Source organism: Sander lucioperca, chromosome 1 (genome assembly GCF_008315115.2).
Source record: "Sander lucioperca isolate FBNREF2018 chromosome 1, SLUC_FBN_1.2, whole genome shotgun sequence".
In the NCBI taxonomy this organism is placed as follows: domain Eukaryota; kingdom Metazoa; phylum Chordata; class Actinopteri; order Perciformes; family Percidae; genus Sander; species Sander lucioperca.
The window spans coordinates 21,373,341-21,392,538 of record NC_050173.1 but is presented as its reverse complement, the minus strand read 5'-3'; the positions used below and the strand labels follow the sequence as shown (position 1 = coordinate 21,392,538).

General features: G+C 40.0%; 1 protein-coding gene across 2 annotated transcripts in view; it reads right to left on the bottom strand.

Moving 5' to 3' along the window:
* Positions 1-19,198, bottom strand: part of stau2 (staufen double-stranded RNA binding protein 2) — a 95,694-nt gene that overhangs the window by 75,462 nt on the left and 1,034 nt on the right. For both annotated transcript variants that reach the window (XM_031282003.2, XM_036000313.1), the window contains exons 2-5: positions 17,968-18,175; positions 17,592-17,722; positions 15,045-15,204; positions 12,756-12,891 (exon numbers count right to left, since the gene is read on the bottom strand). In XM_031282003.2, coding sequence (XP_031137863.1) covers positions 12,756-12,891; positions 15,045-15,204; positions 17,592-17,722; positions 17,968-18,166 — 626 coding nt within the window. In that variant the 5' untranslated portion in view covers positions 18,167-18,175. The remainder of the gene's footprint in view (positions 1-12,755; positions 12,892-15,044; positions 15,205-17,591; positions 17,723-17,967; positions 18,176-19,198) is intronic.

Sequence of the window (19,198 nt, the reverse complement as noted above, 5' to 3'; positions counted from 1 at the left end):
TAGATATGAACATTCAAGATATTAATATCGAAAAAGTAACGATATAAACAATAGATTTTCCTCCGCGCACGCCCTGCATGTACAGCTCTGGCAGTCACCATAATCACTTTTACGATTGCCCTTGAACGCACCATTACGGCCAGCCAACCACAAAGCTTAATTCATGTGGATCGACAGCTGAAGCCAGCCAATGACAAACATAGAAGTGCAGGAGTGAGGGAGACGGAAACTGACGCACACACACAGGACATTCACAGCGGGGAAATCAAAACGAAAGAAAAGTAACATGAGTGCGGAAGATAATGCGGCCGGTGGCGATGCAGAAACTAATTTTGTGCCAAAACATAAATCATCCTCCATTATTTGGAGGTATTTTGGATTTAGAAAGGATGATGTCAACCAGAGCGAGGTGTTGTGCAAGTCGTGCTTGGCGAAAATTGCGACGAAGCAAGGTAGCACAACAAACATGTTTCACCACCTGAAACAACACCATCATGTGCTGCACGAAGAGTGTATGACAATGAGAGAAACACTGGGGACTTCTCAGTCATCCCAAAAGAGGCCCAAGCAAAGTATGATTGCTGATGCTTCCACCAGCTGCTGCATTTTATTTTTTTTGTTAAAGCAGAGCTGCAGTAAACATTTTTATTTTTTTATTTATTGATTGGTGACTATGTTACAGTAATGTTGATGACTGGCAGTGAGTTCTAACCAATAAAACTGCACTCTTTTGTATTATGATGTTTATTTTTCTGAAAAATGCTTGATTTTCACCGAACCCGTAGTCATATCGTATCGTATCGATATCGAGATATCTGGCATGAATATCGAGATATGAAATTTTGTCCATATCGTCCATATCGTTCAGCCCAAATGTATTTTAAGTTCCGTTAAAGAGGGGTGGAGGTGGGGTCACAGTTGAGCATTTAAAAATGTACTTGAAAGTAACGCAATAGTTACTTTCTGAAGTAACTAGTTATTTTTATAATTAATAAATAATAATAATTTAAAAAAAATAATATAATATAATTTTTGGTTAGGTATTGTGTTTTGGTAAATCCCACATTATTTTCAGTAGTTACTGTGATGTACAATATTTATTTATTTATTTAATGGTAACAAGCGATGTTACCCCGTTACAGCGGTGATGCAGTCATGTCACACCCACTTCAGAGTCAAGCTTATCACTGCATCACCGCTGTTTTGTTGTTTTCGTTAAAATAAAATATCAAAAAAATCAATAAACAGTGTTCAGTAGCCGATCTGACTATGTTTCAATAACGAATGTGTGCCTGCCGAATGCATGTGAGCGAGTGGAGGGTCCCAAATTTCCACTCCTCCTCATTGCAGATCAATATTCCTCGGCCTCTTAATGACAACAATAGAAAAAGGAAAGACATTTGGACTATATATGCTATAAAGAATAGACTACTACAGGATTGAGTGCATTTGAAAGTTTATTCAGGAACTATTTTATAACAGCCGAGATTAAAATATTTTTTTATGGCGGGAACAATGGCGGTTTGAATGCGGTGCGAAGAAAACAATACTGTGACAGCCCTAATGGTGACCACATCAAATCAATAGAATAGACTAAAAAACTAAATGCAAACACACAGTGATACAAGAGCTTGTGTAGTTCTATGGAAGTGTACTGAAAATGTTTGGCCTGTAACTTAACACAGTGACACTTGACCATGTTGCAGATGGCTGTGTATAGAAAGCAGTGACATTTTCAACAGCTTTGACTGGCAAACCGGTGTAGACCGCAGCAATGAAAATCAAATGGAGCGCTTACTTTAAGTCATAAACCTGCCATTTTGCTCATGAGAACACATTCAATTCAATTTTGTTAGGAATATATTGCTGCCCTTAATCAGCCCAGTCAACTGCAGTGGTTGTTAGAAACCCCATTGGTGGTCACCTATTCTACTCACTAGTCATCAAATATCAAATAAAATTGTCATTAAGCTATGCAAGACTGTTGATACTTTAAGCAGTTCATGGTGATTTGATAATGTAGCACAAGAATATGTAATATGTGGGTGATCTTTGTATAGGTGGGCCCTTGCATTTACAGTAGAGTCATGGATATTTTGTTGATGATTTTTGCGTATAGCTCTCCGTGACTCTGCCTTGGACTGGTGCTGTAAAAATTGACTCTAAAATTGGTCGTGAGACGGTGCTGTCATTTCGGTTGGTCTGTGTTGTTGGGTTCTTTTGATTATGTGTCTTATCTGTTGTGTATTCGAGGTGTAACTCTTTTTCTTCAGAAGGAAATAAATCAATAAAAACTTTAATAATAAAATGCAGCACAACAATAATGAGCTTTGGCTGTCTTCCTGGCCCTGGAGAACATTAAAAGCAGATTTTGCAAAGTTATTAAATGGGTAAATGTGTTTTTAGCAGTAGCATTATGCTAGCTCACCAGTGTAGTGTTCGGAATGGTTGGATTGTACTCGTGGGTCGTATTAGCAGTCATATTGTTAGATTCCTACATTTCTGACACTGTATGAATTTTGACGCAGGCTAAGGCCGGCTACACACTGGCTGCATTGCGTGAGCGTGGCATTTCTGTTGCGTGTTGGGGGGGGGGGGGGGGGGGTCTTCAAAGTTCCTTGGACACTGTCTAAGGATAGAGAGCACTATAATCATTGAAACGGAGTTAATGTGATGGTAGTGCTGTGGTTTCACATGACATTATTTGTCATTAATTGCTTGTTAAGCGGCATTGTTTCACATAGCCCCCTGGGTTAGGGTTAGGTTTAAACAGGTTTGATATGTGATAAGAAACTGTGTGTGTGAGACCTGTAGCGGTGGCTGAGAATCCACAACTAATCATTTGATCAGACTTCCCCTAAAGGCATCTATGACTTAGAGATACTGTATTCACTGTTCACAAGGTGAAATGGTTTATGTTTTGGAGCATTAGGATGTGAATTTTGCGGCGGAGATTTGAATGTTTAAATGGAATTTGGCACCAACACACATCAAATCAGTCAGGTGTAAAGTGCAATAAGTGCAAATGTGAAGTAAAGCCTATGTTGGCTCACCATCCAAGGCTTTCAACCGGTCACTATAAGCTCTCATACTACAGTTTAATAAAACCAAACCTTTTTTCATTAAAGTCTGTCATGGGAGCAATGTATTTTCTTACCTCATATCCCTCCTGTGTAATGTACTGCTGTGTTTCTGTGCAGCAGACAGCTGCTGTCTCATACGGACTACTCATATCACTGCCTTCACCGACAACAGCTATTTATCAAGAAATGCTAACAGACAAGGTGCATAAAACAGAGGTTTCATAACGGATTTTAATTAAATTGTCCAATCTGACAGTGTTCATTGTTTTTACTGTTTGTTGTGGTTGCAATTTTGAACAAGAGATTAAAGCTCTCTTTGTGCAAGCTCTGTAATCAGTGTGCTGTCTCTGTACCCTCCTTCCATGCCTGGCTCACGAGAAGTCACGGCCCAATGTAAACTGACCCCAGCTCTCCTGTTGCACTTTATTGCTGAGTCACAGTGGTACTTCAAGTATCGTTTCCAAACATAATATATTTACATCACTGTACATGACAGGTAGCACACTACAGGGAAAACATGCAAGAGGCTTACTAAATAAAAAAACAAGAGCTGATTTAATGCTAGTAATAAAAGCAACCACTGGAAATTATCTGACTAAAATCAGGCCTTGCGTGAATAATTCGGACTCCATAAGCACAGAAGATCAGTGAGTAATAGAAGACTTGCCAGTGTGTGCAAAGCAATTACACCATGTGTGCATTTATGCGACATAGCAAAAAAAAAAAAACACTTCTTAACCCTTGTGCCCTTCTAGTGCCAACTGTTAAGACTTGGCTGGCTGAGAGGAATGGCTGGCTGGGGATCAGTCTAAAATCAGACCCTGCTGTCCTCATTAAGAATATTACACTGTAACCTGCTGTTTTATGTTCATTGTCATTAAGAGAGGAAAATGAATTGCTTGTTTAAAAAAAAATCTCCTGTGCCATTTTCTTAAAAGAAATCATATGACTTTGTTATAGCCAAATTGTTCTTAGTGGTTTCTTTTACTATGCAAAGCCTTTTTGCAAATTATTTATCTTTGTCATTTAATACAGGCATCTCTCGGGCAACATATTTCACTGACTGATAAATGGATCTTCTTAATTGGCTGTTGTCCAGATTGAATGTGTATCAGTATTAGTTTGATTCATTTAAGATCAGGTGAGAACAGTGCTGTACAAACTCAGATGTTCAACACTCTGACACCCTTAAAATGTAGATTTTGGAGCTGGAGTGTGGTTTGCTTGTGCTGAGAGCACAACACAAACCATTTACATGATGTTGATAAGATAAGATTCATTTATTGTCATTGCATGATACATATAATTTAATTCAGGTACACTACCTGAGACGGTGCTAAAAAATATATCTTTATCTAACATCTAACATTCACACACATGCAACTCACATACACAATTGTCAATATATGTGTCAAACATGTTAAAAGAGTAAAAGAGTTTTGTGTATTGCACCAGTTGTAATAATAAATAAATAAATGTAATAATGTTGCACGGTTGTGTCTATAAGGTGTGCGATTTCAGTGCAGTTTAGTGTGGTAATGGCTTTTGGATAAATACTGTTCATCAGTGTTGTGGTCCGTGCGCCGATGGACCTGTATCTCTTCCCTGAGGGGACAAGTTCAAACAGTTCATGTGCTGAGTGATGTGAGTCCTTTATGATAATCAATGCCTTCCACAGGCTTCGGGAGGTATAGATGTTTTTCAAAGTAGGCAAATGTGTGCTGGTGATTTTCTCTGCAGTTTTAATGACTCTTTGCAGAGCCTTGTTTCAGCTGCAGAGCTGTTGCCATACCATACGAGTATCCCATAGTTGAAGACACTCTTAATGGAGCAACGCTGTTGTGCTTTTTTTAACCAGTGGGTTTGTGATTGTTGTCCATGTGAGATCCTCCAAAACGTGAGTGCCCAGGAACCTAAAACTAGAGGCTCTCTCCACTCTATCTCCTTTTACGTACAGTGGCTGGTGTTCAACCTGCTTTTTCCTGTGGTCGGTTTGTTAAGTCCTGTATCCATAGGCAGATGATACGGTGGAGGCCTAGGTCAGACATCTTGATAAACAGTCTGCTGGGTATGATGGTATTAAAGGCAGAGCTGTAATCCACAAACAGCAGCCGTGCGCATGTTCCCCGTCGTTCCAGGTGGAGCAGTACAGGGTGGAGGGCAGTGGAAATGGCGTCTTCCGTCAACCGGTGGGTTCTGTATGCGTATTTGTGAGGGTCTAGAGTGGGTGGGAGAGCAGCCTTGATGTACCTGAGGTACCAGTCTTTCCAAGCATTAATGATTACTGGTGTTTGTGTGAAATTTATGTAATCATTGTGGCAGGATACTGCAGTCTGCTTAGAACTGGCACTATGGTGGATGTCTTAGTGCCAGTTGCTCAGATTTCTTTGTGAGCTCTCAAGTGGTAGGACCACCAAAGAAGTGCAGCATCACTCAACAGAATAAACTTTGTTTGGACTTTCCCTGCATTGAAAAGTATGATGAAGCAAAAAGACAGATCCTCTAACAGTAATATGGCACTGTAAATGCATCTATGCATAGTCCAACAGTGTGTGTACTGCTGGTATTATTCAAACCAAAGTAAACTAAGCATACATTTGTAATAGATTTGTGATATTTCTGTATTCCTCATCACTTCTGACACATCCAACCACAGGATTGATTAGTTACCGTGATATAGTTTAAATTTAAGAATGGCTAGCTCACCTGGTAGAGCAGGCGCCCATATATAGAGGTTTACTCCTCGACGCAACGGTCGCAGGTTCGACTCCAACCTGCCGCCCTTTGCTGCACGTCATTCCCCCCCTCTCCCCACTTTCATGTCTTCAGTTGTCCTATATAAATAAAGGCCTAAATTGGCCAAAAAATAATCTTTAAAAAGAAACTTAATCTGTTCCCCCCAAAAAGGGGTCCTGTCCTCTATGTCAGAATTACAGCAACTATGGTTGAGAAAGTAGACTCATACAAACACCTGAGTGTACACTTGTACTGTAAAATGAATACAGACGGAACATGTCTGTTCATGTGGTGTAAGGATACAAAAGACTTAAATGTGTACCAGGATGCTTCTATGCATCAGCATCCTGGGTGGAAATGCAGAAAGGGTGCATAACGCATTGTAACCTGTTATGTGCCTTAATCAAAAGCCAAGATCAGCACTATACTACATATATCAGTATTGGATCTGCTGATTATAAAGACAATTTGGCTGTGTTTGGGAGTTTTGGGAGTGTTTATGAAGCAAAAGCTTAATTAAAAAAAATTCTAAACCAAACCAAAAACCCTAGCCCTAACAGATGATTGATTCTTTCTTTGATTTCAAATCTGCATTAATTCATTTTTTTGGCCACTTGGGGGCAAGGGGACAAACTGTAAACACAACCTTATAAAACTCATACGGCCAATGTGTTAGCAAACAGTTTCCTATTTACACATTCAGCAGACACTGAACATTAGCATATATTTGGTTTCCTGTCTTTGGCCACCTGGTGTAAGTAAGTCTAATATTAACTCTCCTTTGAACTCTGTTTTGGTCCCCACCAACTATGGGGGAAATTTCTGTCTCTTTAGCTGCTAAGCGTTCCACTATGTTCACCAGCTAGTCGCTAACTTCGTCTGTCGGCTGTTTGCTGGGCAAGTAGCGTACAGTGGGTTTATCTGCTTTTTCACTTGAAACAACTAGTTATTAAGAGTAATGAAACAAAGCAGTTAGGGATAGTTCAGATATTTTGAAGTGGTGTTGTGTATTAAAAGGGGTTGGTTTGGATTCACTAAAGTCACACAATAACTAGGGTTGGGTACCGAATTCAATACTATTTAGGCACGGACCAAATTGCCTCTAAAGTATTTTGTATCGAAAAATGCCTCTTTATTCAATACCAAATTTCTATACTTAAGGAGTAAATCTCATCAGCGAGCTAATAAGTATGCGGCATGCTTCTACCAAGATCTAATAATGCCCGTGATTGGCTGTCTAAAGTAACATGTCGTAGAGACATGCAGGAAAATCCCTATGTTACGCACAGAGATGGGGCTCATGTAGTAGGAGCTGAAAAATAAATAAAAAGATTTGTGCCATAATGTTGTAATTTGTTTTTGTTAAAATGGATTTTATAAAATTGGTATCGAAAGTATCATTTAGGAACTGGTATCGAAGTCACAGAATTGGTATTGGTACCTGTATCGGAATTTTTTGAACGATACCCAGCCCTAACAATAACACAAACAAACTAACTGACTGAGGCCCTTTAAAATGTTGGCCAAAACATCAAAACTACAAGTAGTATTTTTGCCCTTCGTTAATATACAAATATTAAATAGCGGCACTTAAAAAAAAATAAAAATAAAAAATAGGAGGCGTATTTTCGCACCTATTGGTGTAAAATTCCAGAAAGCCAATACAACATTACTATAGGTACTGAATCTTCTGCAGCACAGGTGACTCACTCTTCCTCTCCGTTTCCGACAGAGAAAGCAGTAATGACCAGCTCTGTATCTGATCATCATCATCACAGAAGGAAATGTCACAGAGCAAAGCACCCCCAGTCATTCAGCCCACTGTTCTTCCAGCTGTCATAATGTTACTGCCATAACCAAATGAGGACTGGGAGGAGGTGGGCGACTGCTCTGCTTTGCTCCAACAGGGAAAGTCCTATCCAAATTCCAACTCTGACCAAATGCAGGATGCAGGCGCCCCGCCCCCCTGGGATCAGAGCAGCAGGAGGAAAGCTGGGAGTGCTGTGGATAGACTGGAGGAGCCCGGTATGAGTCATTGAAATCAGGTGTTCCAATGATAACACGGTAGTCAGGGATTGACCACCAAAAAGGTTGATGTAATCACATTTCTTGATAACAAAAATATTTTCCTGATTCAATCATTTATGTGAATCATTTGGGCTGAATTGCCATATAACTTTTCACAGCAGCTCAGACACTGATTTAAAAAGCTGAAAAACACGCATGTTCAGTATTTGAGAATGAACAATAATGACCAAACGCAATGGTGTGGTTATGGACTGCAGGATAACAGAGATGAATCACTGATTTAAAGGTGGACTTGGATGGTAAGAAATCGTGCACAGGCCCTTCACCATAAATAAGATTCATTAAGACGCTGATAAATGCACAATTCATATTATCGCCATATTTTCGCATCAGGGCACTTTCTGAATGAATCAATACTGGTCTTGGTGGTGATTAGAGCGCTGATGGATCAGAGCCAGGCTGCCCTTTTAATGGTAAGATTTTCCATCAACATGACTCGGGATCACTCTTATTCATCATAATAGGTAAGGACATGGGCATATGGAAACCTTCGCTTCCCTGCAGCATCATTAAGGTGACTGATTGTGGATGTGGCCTGTCACTCCACCACATAGTCAGTCATCTGATGAAGAGAATTCATATTCAGAAGGTCTTGCTTTCATTAATCCAGGGCTTGGCTACACTGAAAGAAAGAGACCTCATGAAAACATAAGTGACCTTGGGATAATATATACCCCTACGCCTTCTCTATGTTTCAGACACACACATCCCCTCACCCCTCGCTCTTCCATAGAAAACGGCATAAGAAAACAAAACAGACCATGAGGAACAGATACAGCCTGTCTCTTAGAAACGCATCCCTGTGACATATGACATTGACGGACAGATGCTGCAAAACAGATTTACTCCTCTACCCCACAGACATTTATTTTTCACCCCTGTTTGTTCCTGCATGGATCAAATAGTAGAAGATGTGAGCCAGATGCAAAAACTGTCTGCTGACTAGACTCAGTTACCCAACACTGCATCGGAATCACTGACTTCTTCTGGCAACGTATCCACATTTGAAAAATAAATCCCACACATTTGGCATCAGAATACCTTACTATAGGACTTTAATGAGCCAAAGTTTATGTAACAAGCAAAACAGACATGTTTGCTTCTCTGTTACGGATTTTCTGTGTTTTGTGCTTTAATAAACAAAGCTTTTGCACATAAATACTACAGATTACACTCCAGAGATCTATAATCTTGAAAGCCTATAGCAAATCACCACATTCCTACCTTGCCTGTTACAAAATGGGTGCTTGATCACTTTAAGAAAAGCAGTGCTACAGGATTTTTTTTAAAATAAGGAAACACTGCCATCTGGAGGGAATCATAATGTCTCCTGGAAATGACACACATACAAACCTAGAATTGCACACTGGCTTTATGAAATGTGCCATGTTCTCAGGAACAGAGTGTGTTCTGGAGCCACATAACTCAGCTTCTGTAAACTGTATGCACAACTTATGCTACTTTGCCTCTGTATTTAAAATGATATCATAATATTTAGAACATTAATAACACCATAAACTACTATAGTAAAATATTTACATCAAGCTGACATTCTTAAAAAACACATGTGCCTTGCTTTTTAAACACAGGTGTACCAATTTCTCATTTTTGCTACCCTCATTGGTTGATGAATTTCTTGATGCTGTCTACTACTAGACTCAAAAAGTGGCATCCTGCCCTTTCTTAACCGAGAGTATCACAGTGTACCTGGATTTCTTGTGAGGCAAGTCAAACACATTCTAAATAACATTCCTTAACTGACGGAGAGGGAATCATTAATTGCACCTCTGTGGCATTTTTATGGAGTTTTGGAAATGGCTGGATGGCTCCAGTAAAGCAAAAGAAAACGAAGAGAAGAAAGAAAGCTGACAGAAACTGAGTGCAAAGGGACCCCATGAGGGCACCACATTCATCAGTTTAGAAAACATATGGAGTGGAGGGCCATGTCTGCCACACATCTGAGCCAGTGGGATCAAAGAGAAAATGCAGTTTGAGGCCATCCAAAATATATCAAGGCCATGTCCACACTAAGTTAGATAAATCTCAAAGCTCACATTTTCCCCTGTGTTTTAGCCACCCATCCATTCCACAAATGAAGCCAAAAATGAAGCTTTTCCAAAGTGGATAAATTCAAAAGCACTAGACTTTTTTTAAATGTGGATGGGGAAAACAAAGCCATAATTAGACACAGCCACGTGGTGTGTGGCAGTAATGTGAACAAGACAACTGACTGTCCCCTCTAAAGCTTAATTTATAGTTTCAGCGTTGCACTCCAATATAGGTAGTCACATAGTACAGGCGTTATGTTTATGACGACTTTGCTAAAGCATTGGACTGAATGTAAAGAACTGAAGTCCAAGTTTTGTTATATTAAAGCTCAATTTAAAGTGGACTTATTATGCGTTTCCTTATATTCTGTCCTACGTCAGATGTTCATATTAAATGAGGCCAAATCTTCAAATAATGAGGTAAACGTATGTAAAAGTAATCCCTGTGAGCAAAAACCTCAGATTTCAAACCATTCTGAACAGTGATGTCAGTTTGTGCTAGATTTCTTTATATGGTCATGTGCTCTAGGCATGTTACTGCAGTGTTTACATCACCTACACTGTTACATGTAGCTACATGCTACCGTAATACCAGGTAATCCTGTAATATTGGTTGCAGATGATCACATTCTGGCAGAAACATGTCCAATTGTGTAGTTATTGGTTGAGAAGCCTTAAAGGGGTGATAGAATGCAAAACCGATTTTATCTTGTCATAGTTTAATAACGACAGTTTAGTGGGTAAATAGGACATACATAGAACCTCAAAATCCTATTGACACCTCTTTCCTCTGCAAATCTCACAATTTTAAACTGCCTCTGAAAACGGGCAAATCTCAACGAACCACCGAGTTGACGTCAACTCAGTGGCTCCTCCTTATTTGGCTCTAGTCTCTATCTTTGTCACGCCCCAACATTTACATAGGCTACACCACTGATCTGAGATCAGGTAGTCTTCTGAATAGGTTGCGCAGATCTCAGAAATTGTATACATTGTTAATCTGCTATTTTACCACTAAATTCACTTCTGAGACGTTTTTATGCGAGAAATCAACTATGTAGAGGTCAAATATGTGCCGTTTTACGAAAATTGATGGCTAAACCGGCCTGCTGTGAAGTAGATAGAGCTCCGTCACGGCTGGCAGCCCACGGTGCTCGATACCCGAGCAAAGTCACCGTCTCTGGGTTAGTGGACTACCAAACGCTGCTGCCCTTACAGAGCTCCAGGGCCTGCAGCTCCCCTCTTCCTGCTAAATGGCCGGTCAGTGTGAGTGAGGGCGCGGTCAGCGAGCTTGGTACGCCCACAATCTCTTACCACAGGTTCTAATTAATCTTATAATGCATGTGTGTTGAGTTATTTAAACAAACGATCAGGGAAATAAACGCCTCTTGTCCGCGAGTGAGCTGGATGGAGCTCTATCAATGAGAGCTAGCTAGCTTGCCTCCTCCTAACAAGACCTCTAAAAATCACAAAAATGCAATCAATTGAAATCGGACAAAAGTGTTAGCTTTGTTAAGACCTTAGGGAGCTGTGATATGCATGTCGTGACGAAATACAAACTGTAAATATACGATAGTTATGCCGAAAGTGTAGCAACGATCTTTTCCCATAGGATTAAATGGGACACATAGCCTAGCTAGCAGCTCCTCCTAAGGAGACCTCTCAAATTTACAAAAATGCATTAAATTGAAATCGGACACAATTGTTAGCTTTATAAAACCTTGGGGTAACTATAATATAAGTTGCGTGACAAAATTCAAATTGTAAATATACTCTAGTTATGCCGAAAGTGTAGCTAACTAGCCGCGATCTGTACACATAGGATTGAAGGGACTAGCTAGCAGCTAATGAAACCCCTCAGGTTCACAAAAATGCTTTAAACTGAAATCAAACACAATTGTTAGCTTTATAAGACCTTGGGGTAGCTGTAATATAAGTGGCATGACGAAATTCAAACTGTAAATATAGCTACTCTAGTTATGCCGGCAGCTGGCAGCCAGCCAGCTCCGCGGAGCCCCGGTAGTCCAGTAACCGAGAAACGGTGACTTTCACTGGGTGTGGATGTTGCCGCTTTCTCGTCAGACTGTGTGGAGCTCCTAGCTAAAGTCCGACACGTCTTACCAAATTTGCAATTAGCCATCAATTTTCGTAAAACGGCCCATATTTGAGCTTTATATAGTTGATTTCTCGTATAAAAAAGTATCAGAAGTGAATTTAATAACAAAATAGTACACCAACAATGTATAACTTTGCAGTGTCTGAAATGACACCTGCTGTCTCGTCTCCAATGTGTTTGTATGTGGTTCGCTCAAACCAATCAGCGTGCAGCTCATCTAAATATTCATGAGCATACCATATTTGGAAGAAAAGCTCATGTTACAAATAGGGCCATATTTACAGGGTAGTTAAGGGCCCATAAAATAGCATTCGGCAATTTTCAGCCCAACCAATGTTACATACCCTATTAGGAGACCTTAAGGAACAGTGTGAAATACCCTATATAATCATTCTATCACCCCTTTAATTGTGATTATTCACGGCAGAAAGTGCCGCTTCATACACCCTTAGCCTGCAGTCATTGCTACATGTAGCTACAGGAATCACACACAAATAAATGTAGGACAGGGACTAGTTTTAAGAATGAGTTAACAAAAATACACTTGATTGGATTTCACTTTGGAATAGTTCATCATGATACCTGACCCCTATTGTTAAGACATAAAGTGTCACTACATTTTGGGACTGAACTGAAATGTTCAACAGTTCAGGCAGCTGGGTGAGTTCAGTTTTGGGAGCTCACCTTTGGTTGATCATCCCTCTGAAGTTGTAGTTAGCTCTGTAGTTGGGCATGGGCTTGGGATCCAAAGGCCTATAGATAGCTGGCTCCCCTCTCTTCATGGCCAGACCATTCAGCTCCACTGTGGGTGTTATACTGCCTGAGAGTAAATACGAAAGATTCAAACCAAGGCAATAATAATTCGTAAAGCGTTCTCAAAATAATGTATAAAATATTTCTATCTGACATCAGCAAATAAAACTTTAAAAAAAATTGCAGAAAAGATTTGTCTCTGAAGCTCCAAATTCAGTTTTTATAATATAACACAGGAGCAACAACTGCCTTTTACAGTTGTACTCTAATTAACATGTTAAAATAATAGGATGTGTGTATGCTACCTAAAAACTGTATAACTTTCCTGCCTGTCTGACTGTGTATGATGCGTGCACTGCTAATCCCAAGAGCTGATGTTGCATAACCTATCACTGGGCTGTCTTAATCCCATTAAGAGCTGGCTATGAGGTCTTTCACTACTAAAATGCCACAGAAGGCAGGGGAGGTAAGAGGGGCTTGTGGTATTATTTTGGCCAGAGATAAAACATAAGCCTGGACTCAAAGGTCTGTATGGAATTAGTTCTGAACATTATGAGTTATTTAATATATCCAGTGGCTTGAGAGCTACACCTGGAAGCCAAACTCCTGCAGGTAAAAATCTAAAATACTGAAACACAAATGCTGTGACACAAATGCTTCACCACGTTCCTTCCCCTTCACCCTTAACCTCAGCCCTCTTTATGATGACACATGGAAATCAGTGACGTCCCAAAGCAAAATGCTGCTTTCTGACGTGACTTTTGAGGCCCCCCCCATCTCCCTCTAAATGGATATACCTCATTTCACCACACTTGGCTCTAGAAAAACATGAACAGTAGAGGGCGCTAATGCAACCTTAAAGGAACTGTTTAGATTTCATTAAATATGGAGTTAATCACTGGTAGTGGTATAAATGCAGAAATAAATGAACAACAAATAGTTTTCAAACCACAACACAGCATTGCAATGAAAACAGTTTTAACCATCCACAACAGCATTTTACATCTTTAGTTTTTTTCTCTCACAACTCCCTGCATCAGCTACTTTATTGAATAGTTACATGATACAAAGGAGAATAAAGCATTGTAACTACACAAAAAATGTTGCATTCTGTGTTGGATACTTAAAACCTCATTGAGCATGTTGTCTTGGTTTAAGATGTCATTGTTAACTAGAGCAACATGCTGCAATTAATATCCGTCTCACGAGCTCCAGGCTAGCTGGGATTTTCTGGACCCATGTCCATGGATTAATAGCACGACCAACGACCAAAGCAGCAACAATCTGAACTACCTCTGCCACTTCACTTCATAAGGAGGAGAAGAAAGAAAAAGATGTCCTTCCTACCACTCTATACCTTCCCTGGCATATTGTATAGCGGTTTCTGACACGTTCTCAGCTTTCAGTTATGCAAACACACAGTGAGTGACAACTAATGTGCCATTCCATAGTTTAATTAATAATAATAATAATAATAATAATAATTATTATTATTATTATTTTACCACTATCTCCACTCTCACATATTTAGTTGACACTACTTAAAAAAGGTATGCTCTATGTTTAATTTGGAATATTGTTAGTGAGATGTAAACACAGTCAACGCACATTTTTTTCTAGCAGTTAGAGGGGTGAAAATATTAGCTAAATGTCCTGATGAACAAATTACAACCAAACATAGTCTGGCCCTAAAAATGGGAACCGGTGGTGATGCTTGAGATTAACTTTTTGAGTGTGTAAAGAAGTTTAGCTCGAGAGAAAATTTCAGCTGCAACCAGCTGTCTTGCTCTGAAAAATTAAGCTCACCATTTACAACTCTAATGAGAAGCTAAGAGGTTGACTTCTTAATCTGACAGGTCATTGTCCCATCTTTACTTTGTCTGGCTGCTGCAGCCAGCACCTGTTATCTGCTGCTCTGTTATCTGCACTGACAAAGTCATTATATCTTAAAAGTATTAAACATTAATTAGACATGAATTAGACATGAATTAGTCTCTGGGCTGTTGCAGTTTACTCCAAATATTTCTGTTGGGAAATTACACTTCCTGATGACAACCATTAACTTGCTTTGTAGCTTTTACCAATTCATTCTTCCTCACTTAATATCTATTTTGTACACGTATGCTATCAGCTATTCCGGACGTAACACAAAGTGGGTTTAAATGTAATCCTTCACAGACACATTTTTAGTACAATGAGATTTTGTTGTGGTTGCAATACCTGGGTTGCTGTTTATGTCCACTTTAGGGGAGCGGGGCGCTGGCCTGGGAAGGACACTCTCATCCAGCGCTTTGGAGGCTGTGGAGTGCTGGGCCTTTTTAATGCTGGTGCCCTCGGCCTCCCACAGCTGCTCCCCAAGAGTCAGCTGCACTGTAAAGATCTGGAACAGTGACACCCAGAGGGAGAGAAATTACTATGCTAGGAACTGTATTCTGCATGACCAATATTAATTTATGAAAAAGATCATTACAGGAGGAAATGCCATTAATACGTACAGATGCTCCGATACTGCCTAAAACGCTGGTATCGGGAAGTACTGGAGTTTATGCACCGATCCAATACCACGTAATAAAGCCCTAAAGAAAATCTACACATCTTCACAAAGAGTTTAACCTGAGCCAGACTGACAACAAAGATAGAAATAATATCACATCCATACAGGGATAGTAGTATACAGTTGTTAAAACATAATAAAATATATGACACAGTGGTATCGGATCGCAGTGTTTCCCGCAGCACTTTGCAGTTTAGGCGGCCCGCCTTAACAACACGCGCATGCTGCCTTAACTGAGTCTTCAAAAAAAAAATATATATTTTCTGACAGCAGAAGCAGAGCATGAGGGCATGCCATGCTAGCAGCTAGGCGAGCATTATAACGTGTGTTACAAAGTGACGCACGTTTGTCACGGAAGTAAAGGCTGGACTACAATAGAGCTGTTTGGAGCAGTTTGTGAACAGTGTTTTCTGTTGGAGATGGTAAGTCCCTTTGGGGTGGACTTTGGCCTTTTTCACTTTATAAACCTATAACGTGCACAAAAAAGATATATAACACAATAAAGGAAAGGGGAAAAGCCAAAAAGCATAATATGAGCACTTTAATTGCCTGTTAAAAGGCAAAAGTTGGTATGTAGTCAGAAGGGATGCTGTTAATAACAATAATAATTAATTATTTAAAAAGAAATTACGTTAGCAAGCCAGAGCATGTTTTTCTTGTGGTTTGTTTGAAAGTTGTATGCCACAGGTTGACCAATGATCCTAGCACTAACTTTGACTTGATTATATAATTTAATTTTAAGTTTTGCAGATCCAGGCTGTGCTGCAGTACAGCATGACACTCTGAATAAAAAACAGAGAGATAATCTGGCAGCTGGTTCCAAAGGAGCTAAGCCTACGGAGAAAGTAAAGGCGCTGCTATATCTTTTTACAAATATGCTCTATGTGAGTTGTCCATGATAGATTGTGATCTATCATGATACTTGTTTAATTTCTGCATTATGAATTGTCACGGGGAGCACCTGACATTCCAGAAAAAGGCCAACGATAACAAGGACACAGAATCATCAGAGTATTTCAAAAGAAACTAGTTGGGCACACTGGTGGTACATACTGCAGTATACAATGTAAACAATATGGGTGAGATACAGCCCTGAGGTGCGCCAATGTTTGTTCTAATAGAGAGGAAAGTGTATTATTAACCTTAACCAACTGTACCCTGTTTGTAAGAAAGGAGTTATACCAGTGAAGGAGGTTTAGGTTGAACTTTAACTTGATCATTTGTAACAGGAGTATATCAGGCTGGATTGTGTTAAATGCAGATGAAAAGTCCAGGAAAAAGATCTCTGGCGTATATTTTAGGTTTGTCCAGGTGTTTGGTGATGAGGTGCAACAGTGTGGGTGGGGAAAGTGAAAGAGCAGCGCTTGTCCCTCCCTCATTACCACCACTGAGGTGCCCTTGAGCAAGGCTGTTAACCCCAACCGCTCCAGTGGAGCTGCTCAGTGGCCAGCACATCAGACTGTGGTTGTACTGGGCAGCTTCCAGGTATGAATGTGTAACTGTGTGAATGTGACAGGTCGTCGTTGCAAATGAGAATTTGTTCTCAATTGACTTACCTGGATAAATAAAGGTTAAATAAAAAAATTAAATGTGACAACTGCGTCTTTTGTACTGCAACCTTGCTTCTAGGCAAACTGAAAGGGGTCTTGTGCTGTACTGATTTGATTTGCTGAGATGCTGAATCATATCGTTTTCTAATGATTTAATAACAAGAGAAGTAAGCCCTATTGGTCTAAAATCATTAAACTCTTCAGGTCATTGTTTTTTAGGAAGAGGTTTAATGTTTGATGTCTTCCATGCTAATGGCATGGTGTGAGTGTCAACAGACATTTGAAAGATAGTTTGCCCGACAGGGGCTAATTCCCTGGCAAATGACTTTAGAACCAGAGCACTGTTCTAGCCTGAGGGTGAGATGCTCTGGAGCAGGTCTTCACATTTCTTAGGGTTATAGGCAGATTCAAAACGAGAGAAGAAGTTATTTAGTTCATTTTTGAACACCAGATAGACTAACAACCCCAAGGGCCTCTGGGACAGTATGATTCTTCATACTGTCCCAGAGTCCTTTGGGGTTGTTAGCTTTATAGCTCTCCTCCAGACGCTGTCTGTATGCCTGTTTGGCCACCTTAAGTTTCTTCCTCAAGTCTTTAAAAACTATCATTTAAAAAATAAAACTGAACATAATCCTAACTGTGTGTGGCATCACCATTTCTTACCTTAGCATGTGCAGGGCCTCTCTCATTGAGGAGCTTGTACTGTGGTTGGATCCTATTGAAACGGGCTAACTCATTCACCAAACACATTGGAGTTTTCTCTTTAGGGTTTGCCATGTTCTCCTGGGGCGGGCCTAAAATAGAGCAGAATACATGTGTTGATAGAATATTATATTTATTTGATAGTGACACATGACATGACTGAAATGGGATATTCATAGATTGTAGCATACATCTTGTGCAGCATTTATATGTCAGAAATGTGGAATCGCCCGTGGCAATTAAAAATAAAAAAATGCTAATAAGATGTAAATAGCTCATTATTTATTAGAAATAAACTAATGGTCATGAGTAATGAACTATTCTGTCGCTGTTCTACCTGGCGATGTAGCAGACACAGGGGCGTCCCCATATCCGACTGCAGGAGCAGGGCAGGCGGGTGTGGGGGCCGGGCCTGTGCCGTTGACGGAGGGCTGCAGACCCAGGGATCCTGGGCTGGCCATGGCCGTCGGGGGAACTCCGGGGGAGAGGCCAGGACCAGCCAGGGGTGCTGAGGTCTGTACTTTCACTTGAGCCATGCTCTATTCCTGAAATACAGATAACAATTAACAACTTTTACGTTTTCTTTAGAAACATGCTAATCATACTGTAATCAAATCATTCGACTAAAGCTAGTGCTGGGAGTTGTTCGATAAAAAAAAAAAAAAAGATGTCAATTATGAAGGATGCATCATTAAGCATGCATTTGTCTACACGTGTGCTCTATATTGTTCCACACCAGATGTTGCACGATTTAGTTGAACAACAACAACATTTAGAAGTTGCTCACTGTCATTTGACAGATTTCTGTGGGCAAAGCCTGGAGAACAGACTTCAAACTGAGCAGCCCTAGGGCTATCTCACATTCTGATCCACTGGCAGCTAATACACCCAGACAATGAACCTTTATTTGAAGGAGCTTTGCTCATGTTACTGCTGCTAAGCTCTCCGGAAAAAGGAGAGAATCCTGTGATAGCGGCCTGAACAAGACAATGGACGTTCAATCACATTTCATTTGAGACTAAAGCTACATCAAGTAGACACGGGTTAAGATGAAGAGAGGGTCCAACAATCCGGTACAATTTAACAAAACACACATTGTCTTATTTATCTTTTTATGCATGCATGCAACGTTTTGGTGAATGCAATTACACACAGGTCACGGCCTGTGGCTATGCAGCATAAGTAACATTATATGCTACCATGTGTTTTTCATCAACAAAATACGAAGATAGTTTGTAAAATGTAATAAATAAAAAAAAAAAAAGTACAAACTGTATCACAACATCTTGCCAATATGGCTCCACTACTGGTTCACATTAATATGTGGCAGGCACTGGAGGGAAGTGAGGGGAATTATTTTCACATCCCCACCGAGGTCAGAGCACAGGGTCAGCCACAAAACTTAACCCCTGGAGTGTGGAGAAATACAGTGCCTCGCACTTGGACACTATGAAATGATGGCTTTGAACCTGGCACTTTTAAATTGTTAAATTAAGTCACAAAAAAACTATATCTTCTTCGTCTTTATTAAATCGTTTAAGTGAAGACAGATGTTCGATGTCACATGG